Source organism: Rosa rugosa, chromosome 3, assembly GCF_958449725.1.
Source record: "Rosa rugosa chromosome 3, drRosRugo1.1, whole genome shotgun sequence".
Classification (NCBI taxonomy): Eukaryota; Viridiplantae; Streptophyta; class Magnoliopsida; order Rosales; family Rosaceae; genus Rosa; species Rosa rugosa.
In genome coordinates this window covers 2,850,079-2,869,565 of record NC_084822.1, presented here as the reverse complement: position 1 = coordinate 2,869,565, position 19,487 = coordinate 2,850,079, and the positions used below count along the sequence as shown (strand labels likewise).

At 38.1% G+C, this 19,487-nt stretch overlaps 3 protein-coding genes across 3 annotated transcripts; 2 read left to right on the top strand and 1 right to left on the bottom strand.

Annotated features, from left to right (window-relative positions):
• Nucleotides 1-4,044: 4,044 nt before the first annotated feature.
• Nucleotides 4,045-4,850, top strand: LOC133738738 (uncharacterized). The gene has a single exon (XM_062166328.1). It carries the CDS (start codon nt 4,226-4,228, stop codon nt 4,613-4,615), a length of 390 nt encoding a protein of 129 aa, XP_062022312.1. The 5' UTR covers nt 4,045-4,225; the 3' UTR covers nt 4,616-4,850.
• A 745-nt stretch (nt 4,851-5,595) lies between these two features.
• LOC133739790 (uncharacterized) lies at nt 5,596-7,054 on the top strand. Its single transcript, XM_062167596.1, has one exon. It carries the CDS (start codon nt 6,007-6,009, stop codon nt 6,961-6,963), a length of 957 nt encoding a protein of 318 aa, XP_062023580.1. The 5' UTR covers nt 5,596-6,006; the 3' UTR covers nt 6,964-7,054.
• An 8,426-nt stretch (nt 7,055-15,480) lies between these two features.
• On the bottom strand, nt 15,481-19,253 carry LOC133740212 (triosephosphate isomerase, chloroplastic). The gene is made up of 9 exons (XM_062168148.1): nt 18,960-19,253; nt 18,785-18,811; nt 18,009-18,078; nt 17,523-17,646; nt 17,021-17,105; nt 16,751-16,883; nt 16,457-16,630; nt 15,911-15,993; nt 15,481-15,779 (listed from the first exon to the last, which is right to left on the bottom strand). Exons 1-9 carry the CDS (start codon nt 19,164-19,166, stop codon nt 15,723-15,725), a joined length of 960 nt encoding a protein of 319 aa, XP_062024132.1. The 5' UTR covers nt 19,167-19,253; the 3' UTR covers nt 15,481-15,722.
• Between the last annotated feature and the right edge of the window lie 234 nt (nt 19,254-19,487).

Sequence of the window (19,487 nt, the reverse complement as noted above, 5' to 3'; positions counted from 1 at the left end):
CAACACCGCCTGGAAGGAAAGCAGATTGGGATCCAACTGCCTCCCATCCCAATCCATCGCCCACATCACCAAGATCGGAACACCGGCCACCATATGTGAAAGGGAGTGGGACAGAAAAAAACCACCGAACCATCTGCCAAGCCTTGAGTAGCCATAGCCCCTAGGACGCTGTCCCAAGCCTTAATCTCATCACCCGTCCGGCAGCGGAACAGACGACAGGAAGGCCAGAGGCCAGTCCAGCCTTCGCGCGCCGCCTGACGAGCACGATAGAAAACAGGGAAAAAACCTTCTGTAGTTATGGCGCGTGTAGCGCGTTCTCTAGTAAAAAATATTAAGAATTTAGATTACTCGAACCTTTTCCTTAGTACTTAGTAGGCATTTTTTGCCAGTACAATCATAAACTAATCACTATTAAACTGTGAAATGTTTGAGAAAAGATGTTCTTTGCATAAACTAATCACTATTAAACCGCTATTGAAGGCAAATGTACTAGAAATTTTAGGTCTTTAAAGTTTGTAACTGGTAATTCAATTTTGACAGACTGGAGTTAAATCATTACTTTTCATTATTTTAAAATAATGAAAAATGTACTTTCATTACTTTATCCTTGAGCAACCAGATTAATGTCAAATTGGTACTTTTTGACCGCTGATATGGGAGATAAGCCTTCATTCTCTTGGCGAAGTATTTTAGATGCTAGGCCAATACTTAACGCTGGATTGTTGTGGAAAATTAGAACATGGACTCAAGTACAGATTTGTGGTGATAATTAGATCTCAAATGTTCCATATAGTTCTCTAAGAAAACCTGCTAGTTTTCATGTGGAGTTAGTGTCAGAGCTAATTCATACCGCCTTTTCTACTTGGAATTTAGATGTGCTTCGATCTATTTTTCCTCCTCACATTGTAGAACAGGTCGCTTGCATTCCTCTAAGTGCTAGAAGACCATCTGATCGATTGTATTGGAAGCTTGAGAAGAAAGGTTTTTATTCTGTTAAGAGTGGTTATATAGTGGCTAGAGACTTCGTTCTTGGCAATATCCTCTCCTCAACATCCCAAGGTGATCCTTTCTCAGAGTTGTGGAGGGCCTTATGGAAAGCAAAAATTCCGGGTAAGGTCTCTATTTTTGCTTGGAGAGCTTGTAATGACATTCTTCCAACTAGAGCCAAGTTAATGACGAAGGGATACACAGGTGATTTGCGTTGTTTGCTTTGTCATCATCCTTTTGAAACTTTGAGCCACGTTCTCTGTGAATGTCCTACAGCGAAATCCACCCTTGTTGATTATCCTTTCTACTCTCAGGTTCATCTTCCTTCTCCTTTTGTTTTTAAAGAATGGCTTCTTGAGCAGGTTAAAGTGCTAACTGCAAATAACTTTGCTCGGTTGTTAGTCTTGTTGTGGATTATTTGGAAGAATAGGAATGATAAGCTATGGAATAATTCAGAGAAATCTAGTTTAGCTTTAACCTCTGCTGCAATGATATATTACGAAGAGTATTCAAAAGTTAACTCTTCTGGTGATAATGGTTCTATGGTAGGGGTTCAGCAAGTGAAACATCGGTTCCCTCCAGAAAGTACTTTTTTGAAATTGAATGTGGTTGGTTCATTCATCAGCTCAGCTAATTATGGTGGTGTAGGAGGAGTGGTCCGTAACCATAAGGGCGACTTTATTGCAGGTTTCTCTCTCCGAAAGCAGTTCATCACCTCTGCTTTACATATTGAGCTGTTGGCATTAAAATCTGGAGTGGAATTTCTCCAAGCTTTTGGATGTAACGAGGGCAGTAATCCATAGTGATTGTCTGGTAGCTACTCAAGCTATTAACTCAGCAGAGGAAGATTGTTCTTCTTTGGGTAGTATTGTTGAAGATATCAAGCTATTACTAAGTCACTCTCCTCAGATCTATTTGTCGCATGCACCTAGAACTTCCAATAGAGTAGCTCACAGATTGGCTAGCCATAGTTTTGATTTAGATGTTCAATCTGAATGGTTTACTCATGCTCCAGACTTCATTCTGGATGCCCTTTTGTACGATTCTAATCGTATTTGATCAATAAATTATCTTCTTTTTTCAAAAAAAAAAAAAAAAACCAGATTAATGTCAAATTGTCAAAATGTATTTTGACTTTAATTTCTAACAATTATATTCAGTATGTGCAATTGATATCAAATCATGTTTCACCTTATAACAACGGTTTAAATTAACCAAAAAATGACTTATAAACTGAATTAAAATGAGTTATTAATATTTATGAATACACAAAAATTATTCATGTGTCGATACTAAATCACTAACCAGTAAAGAAAGAGCGATCATGGAGCTCGTGAAACCCTTTCCTTGTAAACCCTATATACAAGGACAAATATCTTCATGTAACTCATAGCATCTAGCACATATCTCATAAGTCATTAGATGATGTTTGCCTCAAAATCGTCTCGGCCGAAATGAGAGCCGAGGAACTTGCAGTTGAATCGTCATTCTAAAATTGCATGGGCGTGCTAACTCGTTGCCGAAAGGTCGAGCGAGGTTCAGATATGATTTGTGCTTGTATCTGACTTCTTATCAAATGATTGTAGGCCGAGGAAGGAACCCTCTCGGCCGTTAGGTTCTAATGCCTGTGTTGCAAGGACTTCGGCTAGGCGTTAACCCTGACCGGGATCTTCGATCACGTTCACTTCCTTGGTAAACTCAAAGGTTCGGGTGGCAAGAGAGATATATCGGGTGAAGGTACTTGTAGATCACGATGAAGACGAAGGTGAAATGGACTCGGTTGTCAAAGCGTTGTGAGATGATGTGTGTGTGAATAGCGAATCGCATTGATCCAATTCGAATTGGCCGAAAGAGATCAACGGATAAGAATTCTACATTACGAACTACTCCTAAGTGCGATAATTAAAGGGCATATAAAAAAAAAAAATTAAACAAGAAAGTAAGGTGCCTGAAAGTAAAGTACTAAATTGAAACTAAGAAAAACTAGAAAGGAAAACAAGTTATGAAAGTTGAATCGAAGGCAATGTACCTAGCTATGAGATAGCAAGAGAAAAGTTTGTGAATAAAAGTTGTATATTGATTTGTTTGTGTGGTGCAGAACCATTTACAATGAGTTACAAGGTGCTATATATACAAATCAAAACCCTAGCTAACTTGTCCTCCAAAGCCGTGAAATTTAAGTAGGATTCTCCTTCCTTTTAAGATTGATTCATCCATAAATGTTATGATTCAGCTGATATCTGGAATCTTCACAATTGAAATCCTTAATTGGTTTGAACTCTTTCCTTGTGAGGATTCCTTCCTTGAACAGACTCCTCGGCCGATGTTTGTCAGTTGGGCTTGGCCGAGCATATCTAAGCTCCTTCTCGGCCCATCTGCGTAGTCACTCATTTGAACTTGGATTTCCCAACCATGTAACCGTGTGATCCACTTTCATCATCTTTTGGGTTGTTTAACCCAAAATCTCAAACCTCGGCCGAGTGATTGAACGATGTCTTTATCTCATACTCAAAACTCTAATCTCGGTCGAGTGACCGAACAACGCCCAGTCATACGACTCAAAACTATAATCTCAGTGCGGTCAAGTGACCGAGAAACTCTGATTTCGGTCAACACCTTCATTTCGGTCGTATGACCTAAACTCTATATTCTCGGTTGACCTAATGCTTATTTGACTAATTTCCTCATCTCAGCTGAATGACCAATTAATTTCATTCTCGGCCGAATGATCGAGTGACTTCATTCTTGGCCCTTACTTAATCTCAGCCAAAATTCTCTCTCATCCAATAGCGAGAGTTTAGTAGGTCGACGTGCAAAAACAGGTGCAAACAGATGCTCAACTCATAATCAATATACTTAAATAATACACTTTTATATGAAAAAAATATGTGTCACATGATACATCCGATTTATCAATGAAGATAGTAATCGTAAATACCCGTCACATGAGAGCTAGATACCTGAAACCCTTACCATTGCTAGGTGATCGGTAGGTTGACGTCGGCCTCATCGAATAGTTTCTCCAAGTTATAACTTCTTACGTTTCATCCCCATTGGCCGCCCATTAACCTCTGAAACCCCACAAACGAGTTGATTAGGCAATCAAAATAACCAGATGAGTACTTCATAGTTGGCACCACCAAATCAACCAAACTACAAAAAGTTCTGCAATAAAAACAATAAGCCCTTCAGTTCCTAACACTATTTTCTCTTCAGAATCAAGACCAAACCATCATCCATGGCCTATGGAAGAAGAAACCAAACCTCTGCACTCTTAGAAGGGTTCTCCCTAAACCCTCTACCCTACCCAGTTCTCATAATCTTTGCAGTACTCTCAGTCTTTCTGGGCTTCTCATGGTACTCCTCCTACGAGTCAGCTGTGGAAGAAGCTGAATCACAGTTCAACTGGGTCCTTTTGGTCACACCAATAGTCCTACTTCTCATTGTTCAGTGGCTCTCATCTATGGAGCCGGATTGGCTCTTTGCCATGTCACCCTGGGAACAACGTCGTAGAACCCACAACCGTCCGTCGGAGGGGAGCTCACCGTGGGGTGTTGCTGCTGTCATTGTGCTCTTGCTCGTTCTGCTGCAGTTTCAGTCCATTTTCCGAGATAGCTGGCTTATATAAGTACTCTGTTTCAAGGTCAGAGTACTCTGTTTTCTCTGCCAAAGAACCAAAAAGTTGTGATCTTTAAACTGTTTGTTATCTAGATAACGGTAAAAAGATAGTATTTTGTACATAATGAAATATGAAATACATGATCTTTGTACTTTTTCTGTACTGTGTCATAATATGTTTGATTTTTCTGGGTTTTTCATGTAGATTCTTTAGAGATTTGATATAGAGATTTTGAGTTTCTTTATTTGATCCGTGTATGATCAAGAGCTTTGGATTCTCCATGTTTTTCTTTTAAGGACTCGATTAGTCCCATTGGGTTTCTTGGAAGTAATGATTATTTGCGTAAAGCTTACAAGTTATACAAGCTTAATACTGAAGCTAATGAACTAGTTGGGTAAAGCTTGAATTGCTCAGAAGTAATCAAATAAAAAACTCCATTCCATGAAAGCTAATGAGACAGTTTCTATATAATAGAAAAGCAATGGACACCTTGTCGCTTACTATTCTTCAAGACTAGCCTGGTAATCCGGGAATTTATTATCATCTCAGACCAGTCTATTTCACCTGTTTAATTTTGTCTAAGCTTTCTTGCACACCTGTAACCCGAGTTTGACAATATTGCTTCATATAGATCCAAACCTACCACCGGCCTTTCGGTTTGAAAATGCTAACCAAACAAAATGAGTTGGGTGCAATTATGAACTTCAGCTTATATGATAATATGGGATGAGTTGGGAGACAATTCTTCTTAGTGAATAGTGATAAAACATGTAGGCATTAGGTTTTGTATGACTATAAGGTTTGTTTCGCAGACTAATGGCTTGGGAATGGAAAAGATTTACTTCCCATGCACGTTTGGTATATGCAAGCTTGGGAAGAAGAAACTTGTGTAGTGGGGAGACGATGCCTCCATAGAGGAAATTGGAACTCTTCATATCCGCTCTTGAATAAAGTAGATATCAATTCTTAAACTCCAAATCTGTGTTAGAAGTCCATTGATCAGATGTAGCAACTGATCAAATTTTTCCGATTCTCAGCATTTAGTTCTTGAGCTTTTGAGGTGATAGAACCAGGCCAAAAGGATTCAAGGATGTTATAAAACCTATCTCAACCTCCTAAATATAGAATCATTTTCTGGATACTTTGGGGAGAATATATATAGCTTTAAATAGCCACAAAAGTAGAGCAATCAACGGAAAAGAACTCATCTGTACAAGTGGATCAAGATCGATTATGACTCTCCACCGATAACTCTATCATACATAGTTTGAAGATTTTTACAAGAAAAGATTTCTGCCCTTTTTTTCCTTTGGTACAAATCTTTATCTGCACAGCCAGGAAGGAAAACAGGAAGAGGAGGAGCATCAATTAGCTCTTCCTCTTCTTCTTTCTTACTTAGAATGGGATCTGGGGTCTCCAGACAGGTAGAAAGGCGCAAGGCACTCACAGTGGAGAGGAGAAAGTTATTTGATCTTCATCAAAGCTGTGGCGAAGACTTTCCAGCTTGTGCATTCAGGCCTTCAGATAGAAAAAACTGGATGGATGACCTCCATCCTGAGAAACTTCAGATATGCAAGATTGTTTGGCCCGGAACTCATGATTCTGCAACAGATAGGATTGGAATCCCATTGGTCACCAGGCCTTTTGCACAATGCCAAACTCTATCTGTCTATCGCCAGCTTGTGCTAGGCTGCAGGGTTCTTGACATTCGAGTTCAGAAGGATCGCCGAGTCTGTCATGGGATTCTTGTCTCGTATAACGTTGATGTTGTGATCAATGATATAAAGAAGTTCCTGTCTGAAACACATTCAGAGATCATAATCCTTGAAGTCCGTACTGAGTATGGACATGACGACCCTCCTGAATTCGACAAATATTTGGTAGATCACCTCGGACAATTCCTGATCCACCAGAATGACAATGTGTTTCACAAGACTATTTCGGAAGTGTTGCCAAAGAGAATAATATGCATATGGAAGCCAAGGAATTCACCTAACCCCAAAAGTGGGAGCCCTCTGTGGAATTCTGGTCATTTGAAGGATGATTGGATTAACACGGATCTGCCATCAACCAAGTTCGAAAGCAACCTCAAGTATTTGAGTGAGCAGCCACCAGTTTCCTCAAGGAATTTTTTTTACAGGGTGGAGAACACAGTGACACCGCGGCCTGATAACCCTGTTGTTTGTGTAGGGCCTGTGACAAAGCGGATTCATGAATTTGCAAGATTGTTCATAACTCAGTGCTTCTCTCGAGGCATTGCAGATAGGTTGCAAATCTTCTCCACAGATTATATAGACGAGGATTTTGTTGATGCCTGTGTTGCACTTACATATGCAAGAGCTGAAGGGAAAGCTTGAATATATTTTCAATGCGTATTTGTGTAGTGTGTAGGTTTACTTAGTTCATGTTAATAGATTTTTGCAGTACTGTATAAGTTAACCCCTTTCATTATGCATGGAATTTGGCTGTCATTCTGGTTCCCTGCTATATGCCTATATTCTTTGATGGTTCCTCAAGAAATATGGTAATGGTGAAGGAAATTGACTAGTATAGGATTCGTGGGTACAAGTTTGTCCGGAGCTCGCTGCTTAGAAAGCATGTCTGCTCAGAATCCATGAATCCGCACTGTCACTGACTTAACACACAATGCTGCAATATTTGGATGCAAACAAGTTCCACAATGATAAATTCATACAATTAAGATGCATGTCCACTAGTAAGGATAAATTCATACAATACGCACGAATCAAACTCTGTTTGGGCAATGGCTAATATGGTTAATTGTTTCTTTCTGTTCTGCAAAAGAGTGGATCCTGGAGAAGGAGGTGATGCTTGTAGTTGGGTGGTTCAGTAACTTCCATTAGGCAAAGAAGACAGCTGGTTTGCTTTTATAAAGGAGATTCATATTAGACGTGTTTTTAGGCTTCTTATATTACTCGCTCAACTTTTTTAAAGAGATTTAGAAGTTTCCACGACTCTACTTCATCTCTACTACTATAAGGTCTTCTTTTGGTGTCAAAGTCTTCACCAATTTTGTGAAGTCCCTAAATAACCCATTTGTTATAGAAAAAACAGTCCATAAAATATATATATATATATACAGGCCCGTTCCAAAGCGGACGTCCGCACTTTGCTAAAGTGCGGACGGCGACGCAGCGGAGGCTTTCCAGGCGGCGACGGCGGCTCGGGGCTTGGCGGACGGAGGCCGGAGGCTTGGCGGACGGAGGCCGGAGGCTTGGCGGACGGGTCTGGGCAGCGTTCGAGGTCGGAGGAGGTCCGAGTTGCAGGTTCTGGGCAGCAACCCGACCTGCAGTTGCAGGTTTTCTGGGCAGCGCTGCAACGACGTCGCCGGCGACTCCACCGACTGCAGACCTCTCCGCCCGACCCCTGGCGTCCTTCCGGCAACCCCCGCCGCTCCGTCGCGCCCCGAGCCGAGCTGCAGCAGCGCCGTCCGCACTTTAACGAAAGTGCGGACGTCCTCTTTGGAACGCCTCCGTATATATATATATATATGTTGAAAGGGTACTATGGTAAAACAAAAACAAAATAAACTAAAAACATAAATATATGGGATTTTAATGGAGAAAAGCAAGGAACGTGGTGATATGGTAGAAGCAGTTTCATCCCACTTTTGGTGGAGCATTTCAAGTAGAACCGATCCCATTTGCAAATATAAATGTGAAAGACGCAGAGATCAAGTTTATAATTTGTACATATATGCGTGTGTGTGTATGACTTCGTTTCTTCATTGGTCGCAGGTTAGATCAAAGCTCCTTGAGGATAATCAGTTTGCAGTTTTCTAGAAACAATATTGCCTCTTTTTTATTAAGATTAAATTCAGTTTACCCTGAACTTTGGGCCTAAAATCAGACTGGTCCTTAAACTTTTTTTTTAATCAGACTGGTCCTTGTACTCTCAAACAATATCACCCGAGTCCAAATTTTGAATCCGGGTCCAAAAATGACGTCACTGGCTGAGTTGGAGCCGACGTATGGGCCCACACTTCAGATTTTTAAACCCTACAGGAGGGCAGAATGGACATTCTCACAATAAAAACATTTTTAAAAAAAAAAAAATCATCAAATTCCCTTTCCTTCTTCCTCTTCTTCTTCTTCGGCTTGTTCTTCCAAACTCACCAGACCCAGCCAATTCCCTTTCCTTCTTCTTCTTCTTCTGTTTGTTCTTCCGAACCCACAAAACCCAGCCAATTCCCTTTCCTTCTTCTTCTTCTTGTTCTTCCGAATCCACCAAACCCAGCCAATTCCCTTTCCTTCTTCTTCTTCTTCTGTTTGTTCTTCCGAACCCACCAAACCCAGCCAATTCCCTTTCCTTCTTCTTCTTCTTGTTCTTCCGAATCCACCAAACCCAGCCAATTCCCTTTCCTTCTTCTTCTGCTTGTTCTTCTGAACCCACCAAACCCAGCCAATTCCTTTCCTTCTTCTTCTTCTTCTTGTTCTTCCGAATCCACCAAACCCAGCCAATTCCTTTCCTTCTTCTTCTTCTTCTTCTTCTTCCGAACCCATCAACACCCAAACTCAAACCCAATTGCTATCAAATTCAAATCCACAACCCAATTGCTATCAAATTCAAATCCGAAAACCAAACTCAAATTCAGTTGCGTGCTATCAAATTCAAATCCATTGTCTCACCCTTGATGACCATGAGCAGAGAGGGAGAGGATGGAGGAGAGAGAAGGCGAGGAGAGAGAGAGGGAGCCGAAGAAGAAGAAGCGGGCCTTGGTGGCCCATGTCTCCGACGCAGTGACCCGACTCAGGAAGTTGGTAATGATGTCCAACGCGGGTCGGATCGATGAGAGCTCCGGTGTAGACGGTGTCCTACAGGTCGGCGGTGAGGCACGTGGAGCGGATGAGGTCGAAGGCCAGCTTCTTGCAGACGACGGAGGCGGGGGAGGTGACGATATCTGTGAAGGCAGACTTGTCGAGGATAGAGATGTCGCGGTCTGGATTTGAGAGGAAGGAGGTGGAGATTGAAGATTGAAGATTGAAGAAGGAGGAGAAATTACAAGGTTGAAGCTAGAGCTGTTCAAGGATGACATCGATGGCACCATCGTGGGAAGGAGGTGAAGGTGAAACTCGTAATCCAGTCGCCGATATAGAGAAGATGAGAGAGAGAGAAAGAGAGAGAGAGAGAGAAAATAAAAATTAGAAATTATATTAGATTTGAAATGTTCATTCTGCCCTCTTTTAGGGTTTAAAAATCTGTAAGTGTGGGCCCACATGTCGGCTCCAACTCAGCCAGTGACGTCATTTTTGGACCCGGATTCAAAATTTGGACTCGGGTGATGTTGTTTGAGAGTACAAGGACCAGTCTGATTAAAAAAAAAATTTAAGGACCAGTCTGATTTTAGGCCCAAAGTTCTGGGGGGTAAACTGAATTTTTTCCTTTTTATTATTCTTCCTTTTACTTTGGTGAAGTTATCCTCTCTTCTTCTTAAATTGTATGATTCCAGTTCATTTTTGGTGCATGGATGCCACCACTATTGTAGTATTGTTTGTGCCTTAGAATTTCTTGAATTTTGTTCTAGCTTCTATTTTTGTGTGGATGATTTTGGTTTCACTTGGATGTCAGATAATTGGAGAAGCAATTTCCTTAAAGATATGTGCCCATCTACTATCTTAATTTCATTTGCAACCTAACTTGCAATTGGTTACTGAATCATTTCCCTAAATTTTACAATAACTCGGTTATAATTTATGGATTGACCGATCAACTTCTCTCTAAATTGGAGTGAGTCTAAAGCTAGCAACTTCAGAAGCATGGTAACTATACCTTAATTTACGTAAGACCCAATTCATGACAAAAACGAAAAAAGAAGCAGGTTTTGTGTGTGTTGAGGTTATGGTTGATGTCTGTTTGGTTTTTCTCAGCAAACTCTTCTTTTGTATAGAGAACGTGAAGTGTAAGAAACGTTTGCGAGGAATCAAGCAGTGGTTTTGCAGCCCAGTTTCTTACTTTGTCTCCTCTTCTTTTTGTCAATTCAAGGTGAATACAACAAAGTATATCAATCTACAGCTACGTATGAATCCTTAATCTTTAAGATGAAAGTACAGGTCAAAGTGCAGATAGGCGATGAAATCCACTCCCAATGATGTAGGGCCAAAGGCAAGTTGAAGGGTGTTAATTGTTGAAGGAAATGGATCTAGAATAGGCAAATTAGTTAGAGGGCTATTCTTCATTGTATGGTATTTGAGGATGATCCAAAGTAGGTTTTATATAAGATCATGAGCTGCTGTAAATCAAAATTAAAATTTACAAATGAAAGCTTTTAGAAACACCGAAACTAAACTCTATAAACTCTATTGAGAATAGATCGAGTTCCAATAATTATATTTGTGTTATGCAATTATAATTGTAACAATTGATCATACTCTATCTCAGTTACTGGGTCAACATTATGTGAAAATAAATGTTAACGCATTTGCAAAAGAAAAAGATTTTGCACGAATAGCTTTTTTCCGGTCTCTATCGATCTCAAATATTGAGTGCATTTTGTTTGGAAAAGAAAAAATCAGAGAGAGAAAAAAAAAAAAAAACAAATCTTCCCTCGTGCTTCGCACGCGCTGTGCGTGTGCAGGAAGGCTAGTGGAGATATAAACGGCGTCCTGTCAATTACTTCCACTCCAACAGTCCAGTTTTGAAGTTCTTTAATGGTCGGTGTGGCCAACTGGCCACTATATAAAGTTAAGGATAAGGGAGAGAGAGAACAGATCAATCGTGATTGAGATATTCTTTTGAAACAAATCTTGTGTCCTGAAATTGAAGGCACGTAAAACTAAAAAATTATGGAAGTAATTTTTGCCAAGCACTGATCAGAAAGTTTAAAAGTGGGATTCAAAAGTAATAGCAAGTTGAATTTTGCATGCAATGTTTCACTTTGTCAAAAAACACGATTAGTATGACATATGAAGGCAACGAAAGTGATCGATATGCATGATTTCAGGATTCAAATATATATTTCGCATTTCTGTAATATTTGTGATCAAAATTTTGATTTAATTCTCTGGTTTCTATTTTCTTTATTGAAAATTTGGTTCGAAAATTGCGTTATTAAATTTAGAAATGAGCCAAATAATGAAATATTGGAGCAAACTAGACAAGAGTATATATATTAGCTATGTCATTATAACCCAATTTATATGTGTCATAGTTAAGAAAGATATTTAGATTTTTGGAAAAATAAAATGACTCTTATAAGGGGTTTGTTTTATTTTTTCATGCAGTAGAACTCCATGAGTAGGTTTTTATACATTATACAATAGTATATACAAACATAAGCACGTCCATATACTTCATTCAAATCAAGTTTAGATATCTAAAAGTTACTAATGATAAATCATTTACAAAAGTTGGAATTTAAAGCCGTTGTTATTTGATCATAGAAATCTCTTTTCTTTTGTAAATGTAACTCTGTCTAAGTATCCATGCCAATTCATGGGATCTTCTTTCCTTATATTTTTTTGTCCTAAAACTTTGTATTCAAATTTCAACATTAACCTGAAGAATTGATTTAAAAGCTAATTGGATTAGTTGTAAAACAATCAAATTATGCAGAAAGTTGTCTTCCCTTCTCAAGTGATATTATTTATTTATACCGCTTTACAATTGATTGTAACCTTTAACACCAGTTATTGATCTCAAACTTGTATGAACAAACCACACTCATTCAAGGATACAATAATTTCTTCAACATTAGTACATTGGTTTATTAAGCGATTATATCATATATAGCAATGGATATAGCTAATCTAATCTCCCAAGAGGTCCAAACCACTTCGAATGAAAAGATGATTGGTATGATAGCAAGACCAAAACCAGCGCTACCAATATGGCAACACCCCACGGCGAGCCACCACCAGCTTGGTTGACCAACTCGTGCTGTGGATGCCGGCGCCTGAAGTTGAACCATCCACCGGAGGAAATCGAAGAACATGAAGCTACCAAAAATATTAAGAAAACAGGCAGCAACATTAACAATATCTGGAAGTTAACGGCGGTCTGTTGCATTTGGGATTTGTACTCGGTGTATTGAGAAAGCCATAGTAATAAAATTACAATGGCAAAGATGGTGAGTAAATGTAGAGGTGGTGCAGAAATAGAGGTGAGGGTCTGGCCAGTCCACCCTTGCTTCCACTCTGGACCCCTTCTCTTAGGGTAGAACCACTCCATTCCTTCTCCTCTTCACTCTAATAGATCTCCTTGTCATTGCAGGGTTTTATATATAAGAGCTAAGAGGTAGCACTGAATCAGTGATGGGTTTGGCTTGCCATTGACAAAAGGTTGGCTTTGGCATATATGCTTTGAGTGTAGCCTTTGCCCGACAAACTTTTACTTTGAACTAATGCTCTATTATGTCATAGATACCAAATTAGTTTTCTATATGAAGGATGAGTACATGAAACATTTGAGTTCATGCGAAGCTAGTATATAAAATATGGAGAGGTACGCTAGGAAAACATTCTCGTTTCTGCATCTTTTCTATTATCATCCATTGTGTATTTCTAGGAACAAATTAACTTTTTAAATTAGTATTAATTAGCACTTGTGGATAAGTTTTCAAAAAAAAAAAAAAGTAAAAATCAGAAAGTTGCTATCATTTCTCATAAGTTCAATCAATCAAACACTGCCTCAGACCTCACGGCTCAAGTGTGCAATAGGAACAAGAGTTTGAGAAAAGCTAAGAAACGTTGGACATAGATAACGGCCAAATTTTTTCAAAAAAAAAACTGTTAGACCAAAGTTTATTGGTAGATCATTCTGAAACTGCAAGATTTGAAATAATCTCCTTTAAACACATTTTTAGAGAAGCAAACTTTATGGCTGATGCTTTAGCAAGTTTAGGTCATAACCATGCTAATGGTATTTTATGGACCAATAGGGTCCCCATTGAGGCTTCGAAAGCTTTACAGTTTGATTTTGTAAACTCGGGATGCCCGAGAGGCTCCAATCTCTAATTTTATAGTCTTTTCGTATCCAAAAAAAAGTGCATTATTTATTAGAATAAATTCATAATTAGACTAAATTCTAATTACTATACTGAATTTTAGGGGTAAAATCAATTCAGTGTTTTTTCTTTTAGGGCATGTTTGGGATTATTATTTTTTTGGAAACTTAAAAGCATTATTAAAATGGTGGTTCTATTCAAATCTCTCAATTTGCTATTTAGACTTCTTCTAATATTTCTAAAAATTTATTTCCTATTTTAACCTTCTACAAATTGTGAAAAAAAAAAATTAAAAAATTAAAAAAAAAAAAGAGGGAAAGAAACTGAAGAAAGTGATTTTCATTGATTTGTGCAAATGCATTCTATACAATATATAGCAGTATACAAGGTTATATTTACAGAAAACATTCAATTGTAATTACAACAATTAACAAGCTGCTCAATCCTAGCCTTGTAACTGATGCTAAACTCTAGCCATAACAGATCCTTAACAATAGCAATATCAAGCTGGAGATAAATCAATTAATGGAGGAGATTTGGTTGTTGTTACTGAAGCTTGATCAGAGGAAGAGATATGCAAGGAATCTGTGGTTTTAATAGAAACTGACTCTTATATTCGTGTGTTCTCCTCAACAGAGTAAAGTCTTCTCCCTTTCATTTGTTCAACCCACCCAGGATTCTCTATTCTTTTAATACAAGGCCATAGAGATTGATCAACAAGTTTTTTTCCACCCAACTCTATCGAACGAACAATGACTTTGATAATCATTGATTACTTGTTCTTGATTCTGAGAATGAATTGGGACTAAGTAGCTCAATTATGTGTCTGGGTTGAGGTTCAAACTGAAAGCTTGTCAAATTTATATTTATATAAATTAAAAAAAACTATACTCGGAGAAAAGCATGATATTGATTTAGGTCTTGTTGAGCTCTGTATTTTTTGGGGCTGAAACATTTGATTTTGTAGCTCAAAATGGGGTTTGGGTACTCAGATACATTAACAAAGATTGATTCTTGTTGTTCTTTCTGGTCTCATCACTGGGAAAGATCAAATTGCTGGGTAAGTTGAACTGAAAAAGGAGGAGATCTATGGGGATGGGAACACAACTACGATTGTTCTTCAACAGTAAATTCTTTTCTTTTCTTCTCATTTTGTTAGTGGGTAAAATAGGAAATAAAATTTTATGAAGATTATAGGAGGTCTAAATAGCAAGTTGAGAGGTCTAACTACAATAACTATTTTTAAAATAATATAAAAATTAAAATTGCAGAAAAATGAAAAGTGTCATCTAGGTTGCATAGAGGTATTGAGAAGTACTTGGCCAGTGGGTCCTCTTGGAAAATGACTACTTAAATTCTAGGATTTAGAGATTTCAGAAATAATCTCAAACTAGTCCTTAATTTCATTCATGATTTTCATCAGAAACATCCCTCTACTCTCATTTTTGATGTGTTGATGACATGAGACCCACATTAGCAACATTGAGTCCCACGACATCACCACATCAACAAATTAACAGTCTCATTCGACAGTAGATTGCACTGCTAGAACCATTAGATGAAAATTAAAAATAAACGATGTTCTTGATAAAATTAAAAAAAAAAAAATCAAAAACTGAATTGATTTCACTCCTAAAATTCAAAGTAATAACTAGAATTTAGTCATTCATGATGTCTTATCTTACATGATCAAAATGGATTCCTATCTTTTAGCTAGCCATTTTCCAAAGCATTTTACTTATTTATTTTCCAGTATTATCAAAAACAGCGGTTAAAAGATAGGAGTCACTTTGTGATCTTAAAGTGAATGGATGAAGCAGAATCATTAGCTCTGTTCATTCCTCAGATTCAGATATGGCAAGACATGATATGGTCAATATAGACCATTGAGGCATTGATGGTGGATTCCATATTGAGAGACCCCTGTGAAACGACTTGTATTTCTCTAGTGTCCACAGACGAGAAGTGGCCCATTGAAAATGAATAGAAGATATTTCCTATCTTTATGGAGGGAGGAAAAACTACAAAAAAACAAATGACAACAGAAAAAATCCGTACAATATAGATTGGCTCATACATTTGTTACAACATGCTTCAAACTCAAAGTAGCTTTGCATTGCCCTTTATTTGATCCTGTAGCCGAAACAGTCATAATCAAGCAGCAACTTTCTTGGATGTTACAGCATTAACAATGGTAGCAAATTCAGGCCCCTAAGTGAAAGAAAATTCAATTGGTGAGCACCTTTAAAGTTTATAGAATTAAAAATAATACAAGGTTCTGAACCACATAATTTCAGCCTTTATCTTTGAAATTTCAAGGTGAAAAGTTGCAAGGAGTATACCTTCAAGGAAGCACCACCAACTAGAAACCCATCAATATCTTCCTCCTTTGCAAGCTCAGCAGAATTGCCTCCGTTTACAGATCCTGAAATTCCATAACATTTGTGTTACAATAATACCAAGCAGCTTTTAAATGTCAGTGAGAGCCAAGACAATATTTCAACCAGCTGGGCAGAGTTGTTGTTGAGCACTAGTTTCACATTGGTTGGGCTAAACGTCTAATAGCACTAGTACCAAAAGTATAAGCTTTTAGGCGGTCTATCCATTAATTATGTTTAAATAACAGAAGTATTTATCATTGTAAAATGGAGAAAACCAAAATCAATTTTGATATGTATGACAAGGTCCAGGTTCAATGTTTCTAAGGTTCTTTACATTTTCCAGTTGTAAAATCCATTTATAGTGCCATCAAAACCAAGCTGACACACTGTACATGACCTATCTTCACCTACTTAGAAAACATATATGTGTGCTTTCTATTGCTCAACAGAGGTGAAATTTGTAAGAAATGGATGACTATTACACAAAAGTTGCAGGAAAGTAGCTACCTCCATAAATAATTCTGGTTTTAGATGCAACTTCTGCTGACACATTCTTTTTGAGCCAATCACGAACTGCTACATGTACTTCCTGAGCTTGTTGTGGACTGGCCACCTTACCGGTTCCAATGGCCCATACAGGCTCGTAAGCAACAACTATATTTTCCCAACTAGGTACAGCATCTGCACATAATATGATAAACTCAGTGTGATAAAACTACATCTTGAAACACAACTTGATACTAGGCTGCACAATCCTGAAAGGATAAAAAATAAAAAATAAAAAAAACACGGTGAAGTTACCTGCAAAAGCCTTCAGTTGCTGGAAACAGACGTCAAAAGTTTTCCCGGCTTCCCTTTCTTCTAACTTCTCACCAATGCAAGCAATTACTCCCAGACCCTCATTCAAGGCATAGGCAGCTTTCTTTCCTATAAACTGTAGTAAACAAAACTTCAGTCAATTTTGAACACTGGTCATAGATCGGGATGTAAACCAATTGTTTTCTCTAAGAAGGCCTCCATAAAAGAATATCTAAATAAAAAAAAAAATAAAGAAACATTTGAATCATTCACCTGATCATCTTCACCAATTACATGTCTCCGCTCAGAGTGCCCAAGAATAACCCATTTGCAGCCAATATCCTTCAATTGTTCCACACTACAAAATAAAAATGGTAACAATTTCAGTAATATAATAACACAGTGCCAGGCTGCTAATGCAAATTATTGGACATATATGTCAACTCTGGGCCTATATAAACTAATATTATAAGATCTTTGGAATTTAAGACGACCAGTCATGTTCCATGCAGTAAAATGACAAGACAGCCTTTGGAAATTTATGCAAAATCCACGGGAACTGTAGTTAATTTCAATTATATATTTCTGAGAGTTATCTGAAGGTGATAGAGCTGTTTCATAGATAGAACTAAGAAATCAACGAGGTTTAAGAAGTAAGATTAGCACGTACTGAGAAAGCCCCAACCAACAGAACAAGAACAAATTCTTCTAACAGCAAAAGAAAGCATATGTGTGAACTACAGAGTAATCTGGATCGTAACCAAGGCAAACTAACCTGATTTCCCCAGTGAAAGCCCCACCTTTTCCAACCCAAGAATTTTGACCAGATATCTCAATGCGATCTGTTAGTGAGCTCTTCACCTGATCCAAGTAAAGAAATGGTGGTGCTACAACAACATCTGTACATTTTACAGGAAAATCAACAGTTAGAAACATTCTACTACTGATATAAAGTTTGATACAAACAGATGATGTATATATACCATACAAGTGACACATTTAATACAGACGACTACATAAGACTTGCCATCCACTTTGAACAGTAAACAAAACTCATTTATATAAATATTGTACAAATACTCAAAGCGTCTTACTTGGTTACAATTATATCAAACTTGTACATTTTACCAAACTTATTTTTCGGATTCAATTTTAGTTATATTCCGATCCAGATGGCCAGTGACAAAATTACTAGTGCAGTCTGGTAAATCTACTGAAAATTGAATCAGGCTTATATTAAAGTTCAAACATATAAGCTCACCAACATCAGGTTCCAATTTTGCGCTGTTTAAGTCTGACACTAGCTTGCTGATTGAGTCTTTTGTGCCATTCTAGATGAATCAGCAGGGACAAAAGGATCAAAACAAATGAAACCATATTAAAAGGGTTGAATACAAGTTACAAATTCTGCAAAATGAATAAGAAAAAATGCACATAAAAAATGCATGATAACTTGAAACAAAATCAGGAGTGCACACATGGTAAAGGTGTGTCACAAGGTGGGAATACGTCCTAAATATAAACATATACATAATAATTTTTTCTGTAAATGCAACAAATTGATTATTATTGACTCTCTCAGCAATTAGGAAACAAATAATTACCTACACTAGGCATGGAAATCATTTCATTTCATAAGGTCAGGTTCTCACGGTGTGTTTCTTTAAACGAGACTGTTTTTGACTATGTTTTGAAATATCTACTTGTTCAGTACGTACCATTAAAATTCCACTAAATTAATTACCAAGGCAAAAAAATCACAGAACGTAAACTTGCTTTTGTGAAACTAAATCAGGCAGCTTTTATACTAAACAAAAAAATTAATCGAAAAATGGAATATTTTTGAAAGATACTATTCTGAGTATCTAAAACAGAGAATGTAAAGCCAATCATATATATCATAATCAAATAACAAACCCAATCAAACCCTAAAGCACAAAAATTCTGAGCAGATAAAACAACTATATACTATAGGCAATGCAGACAGAGGGACATTGTTGCATAAAAAAAAATTTAAACAAAAAAAAAAAAACTTACACACTTCCAGTTTCCACCAACAAAAAACTGCAGAACAAACACAAGAATATCAATCAGATTAGAAAATCCAACATTTGAACAATCTGCAACTTCATTTCAAGATCCGTTGTTTGTTTTTTCAAAAATCGATCTCGAAAATAGCACAAGAGCAAAAAGAGGAGTGAAATAAGGGGACCTTTCCGGTGCCGGCCATGGCGACGACGGCTCTGGAGGCCTTGCGGGAGGAGGAGAGGCTGAGGTGGGAGTGGAGGTGTTGGAAGAGGGACCGAGGGGAGTGGGAATGGTCGAGTTTGGGGCACGATCGTCGGAGGCCGGAGTAGGACTGGGAGAGAGATTTAGGGCCGGAGAGTTGGGAGGCGAGAGATGTGGAGGCCACCGCCATTTCTGGAATTCTGAGAGGGAGTGAGAGAGTGAGTCGGAGGTTGAGGGGTAAAAGAGAGAAGCTATTTTTTTTTGGTTCTTTGTATTTGTGGTGGGTTGGATTTTATGGTTGTTAGGATAGGAGGGACTGGTGGGTCACGCGGTTGTTTTAGGACGTGGAATGCACGCGATTAGAACGGGTTTTACTGTTTTACCAACCAGCCTCCTTGTTTTCTCAGGCCAAAAGGAAAACAGTGTAGCAACTCCTGGCTGTACGTTAGGTACCCGCCAACGGTCGCTTTGCTGTATTTGTAGATAGGAAAAATTAGAACCTTATTCATAA

Excerpts from the sequence above, each read along its gene's own strand:
- LOC133739790 (XM_062167596.1), top strand. The coding sequence starts at position 6,007 with ATGGGATCTGGGGTCTCCAGACAGGTAGAAAGGCGCAAGGCACTCACA.
- LOC133738738 (XM_062166328.1), top strand. The coding sequence starts at position 4,226 with ATGGCCTATGGAAGAAGAAACCAAACCTCTGCACTCTTAGAAGGGTTC.
- LOC133740212 (XM_062168148.1), bottom strand. The coding sequence starts at position 19,166 with ATGGCGGTGGCCTCCACATCTCTCGCCTCCCAACTCTCCGGCCCTAAA. Across the intron at positions 18,812-18,959 it reads CCATGGCCGGCACCGGAAAG|TTTTTTGTTGGTGGAAACTG; the intron begins GTCCCCTTATTT and ends TTTGTTCTGCAG. Across the intron at positions 16,631-16,750 it reads GCAACTGAAGGCTTTTGCAG|ATGCTGTACCTAGTTGGGAA; the intron begins GTAACTTCACCG and ends TATTATGTGCAG.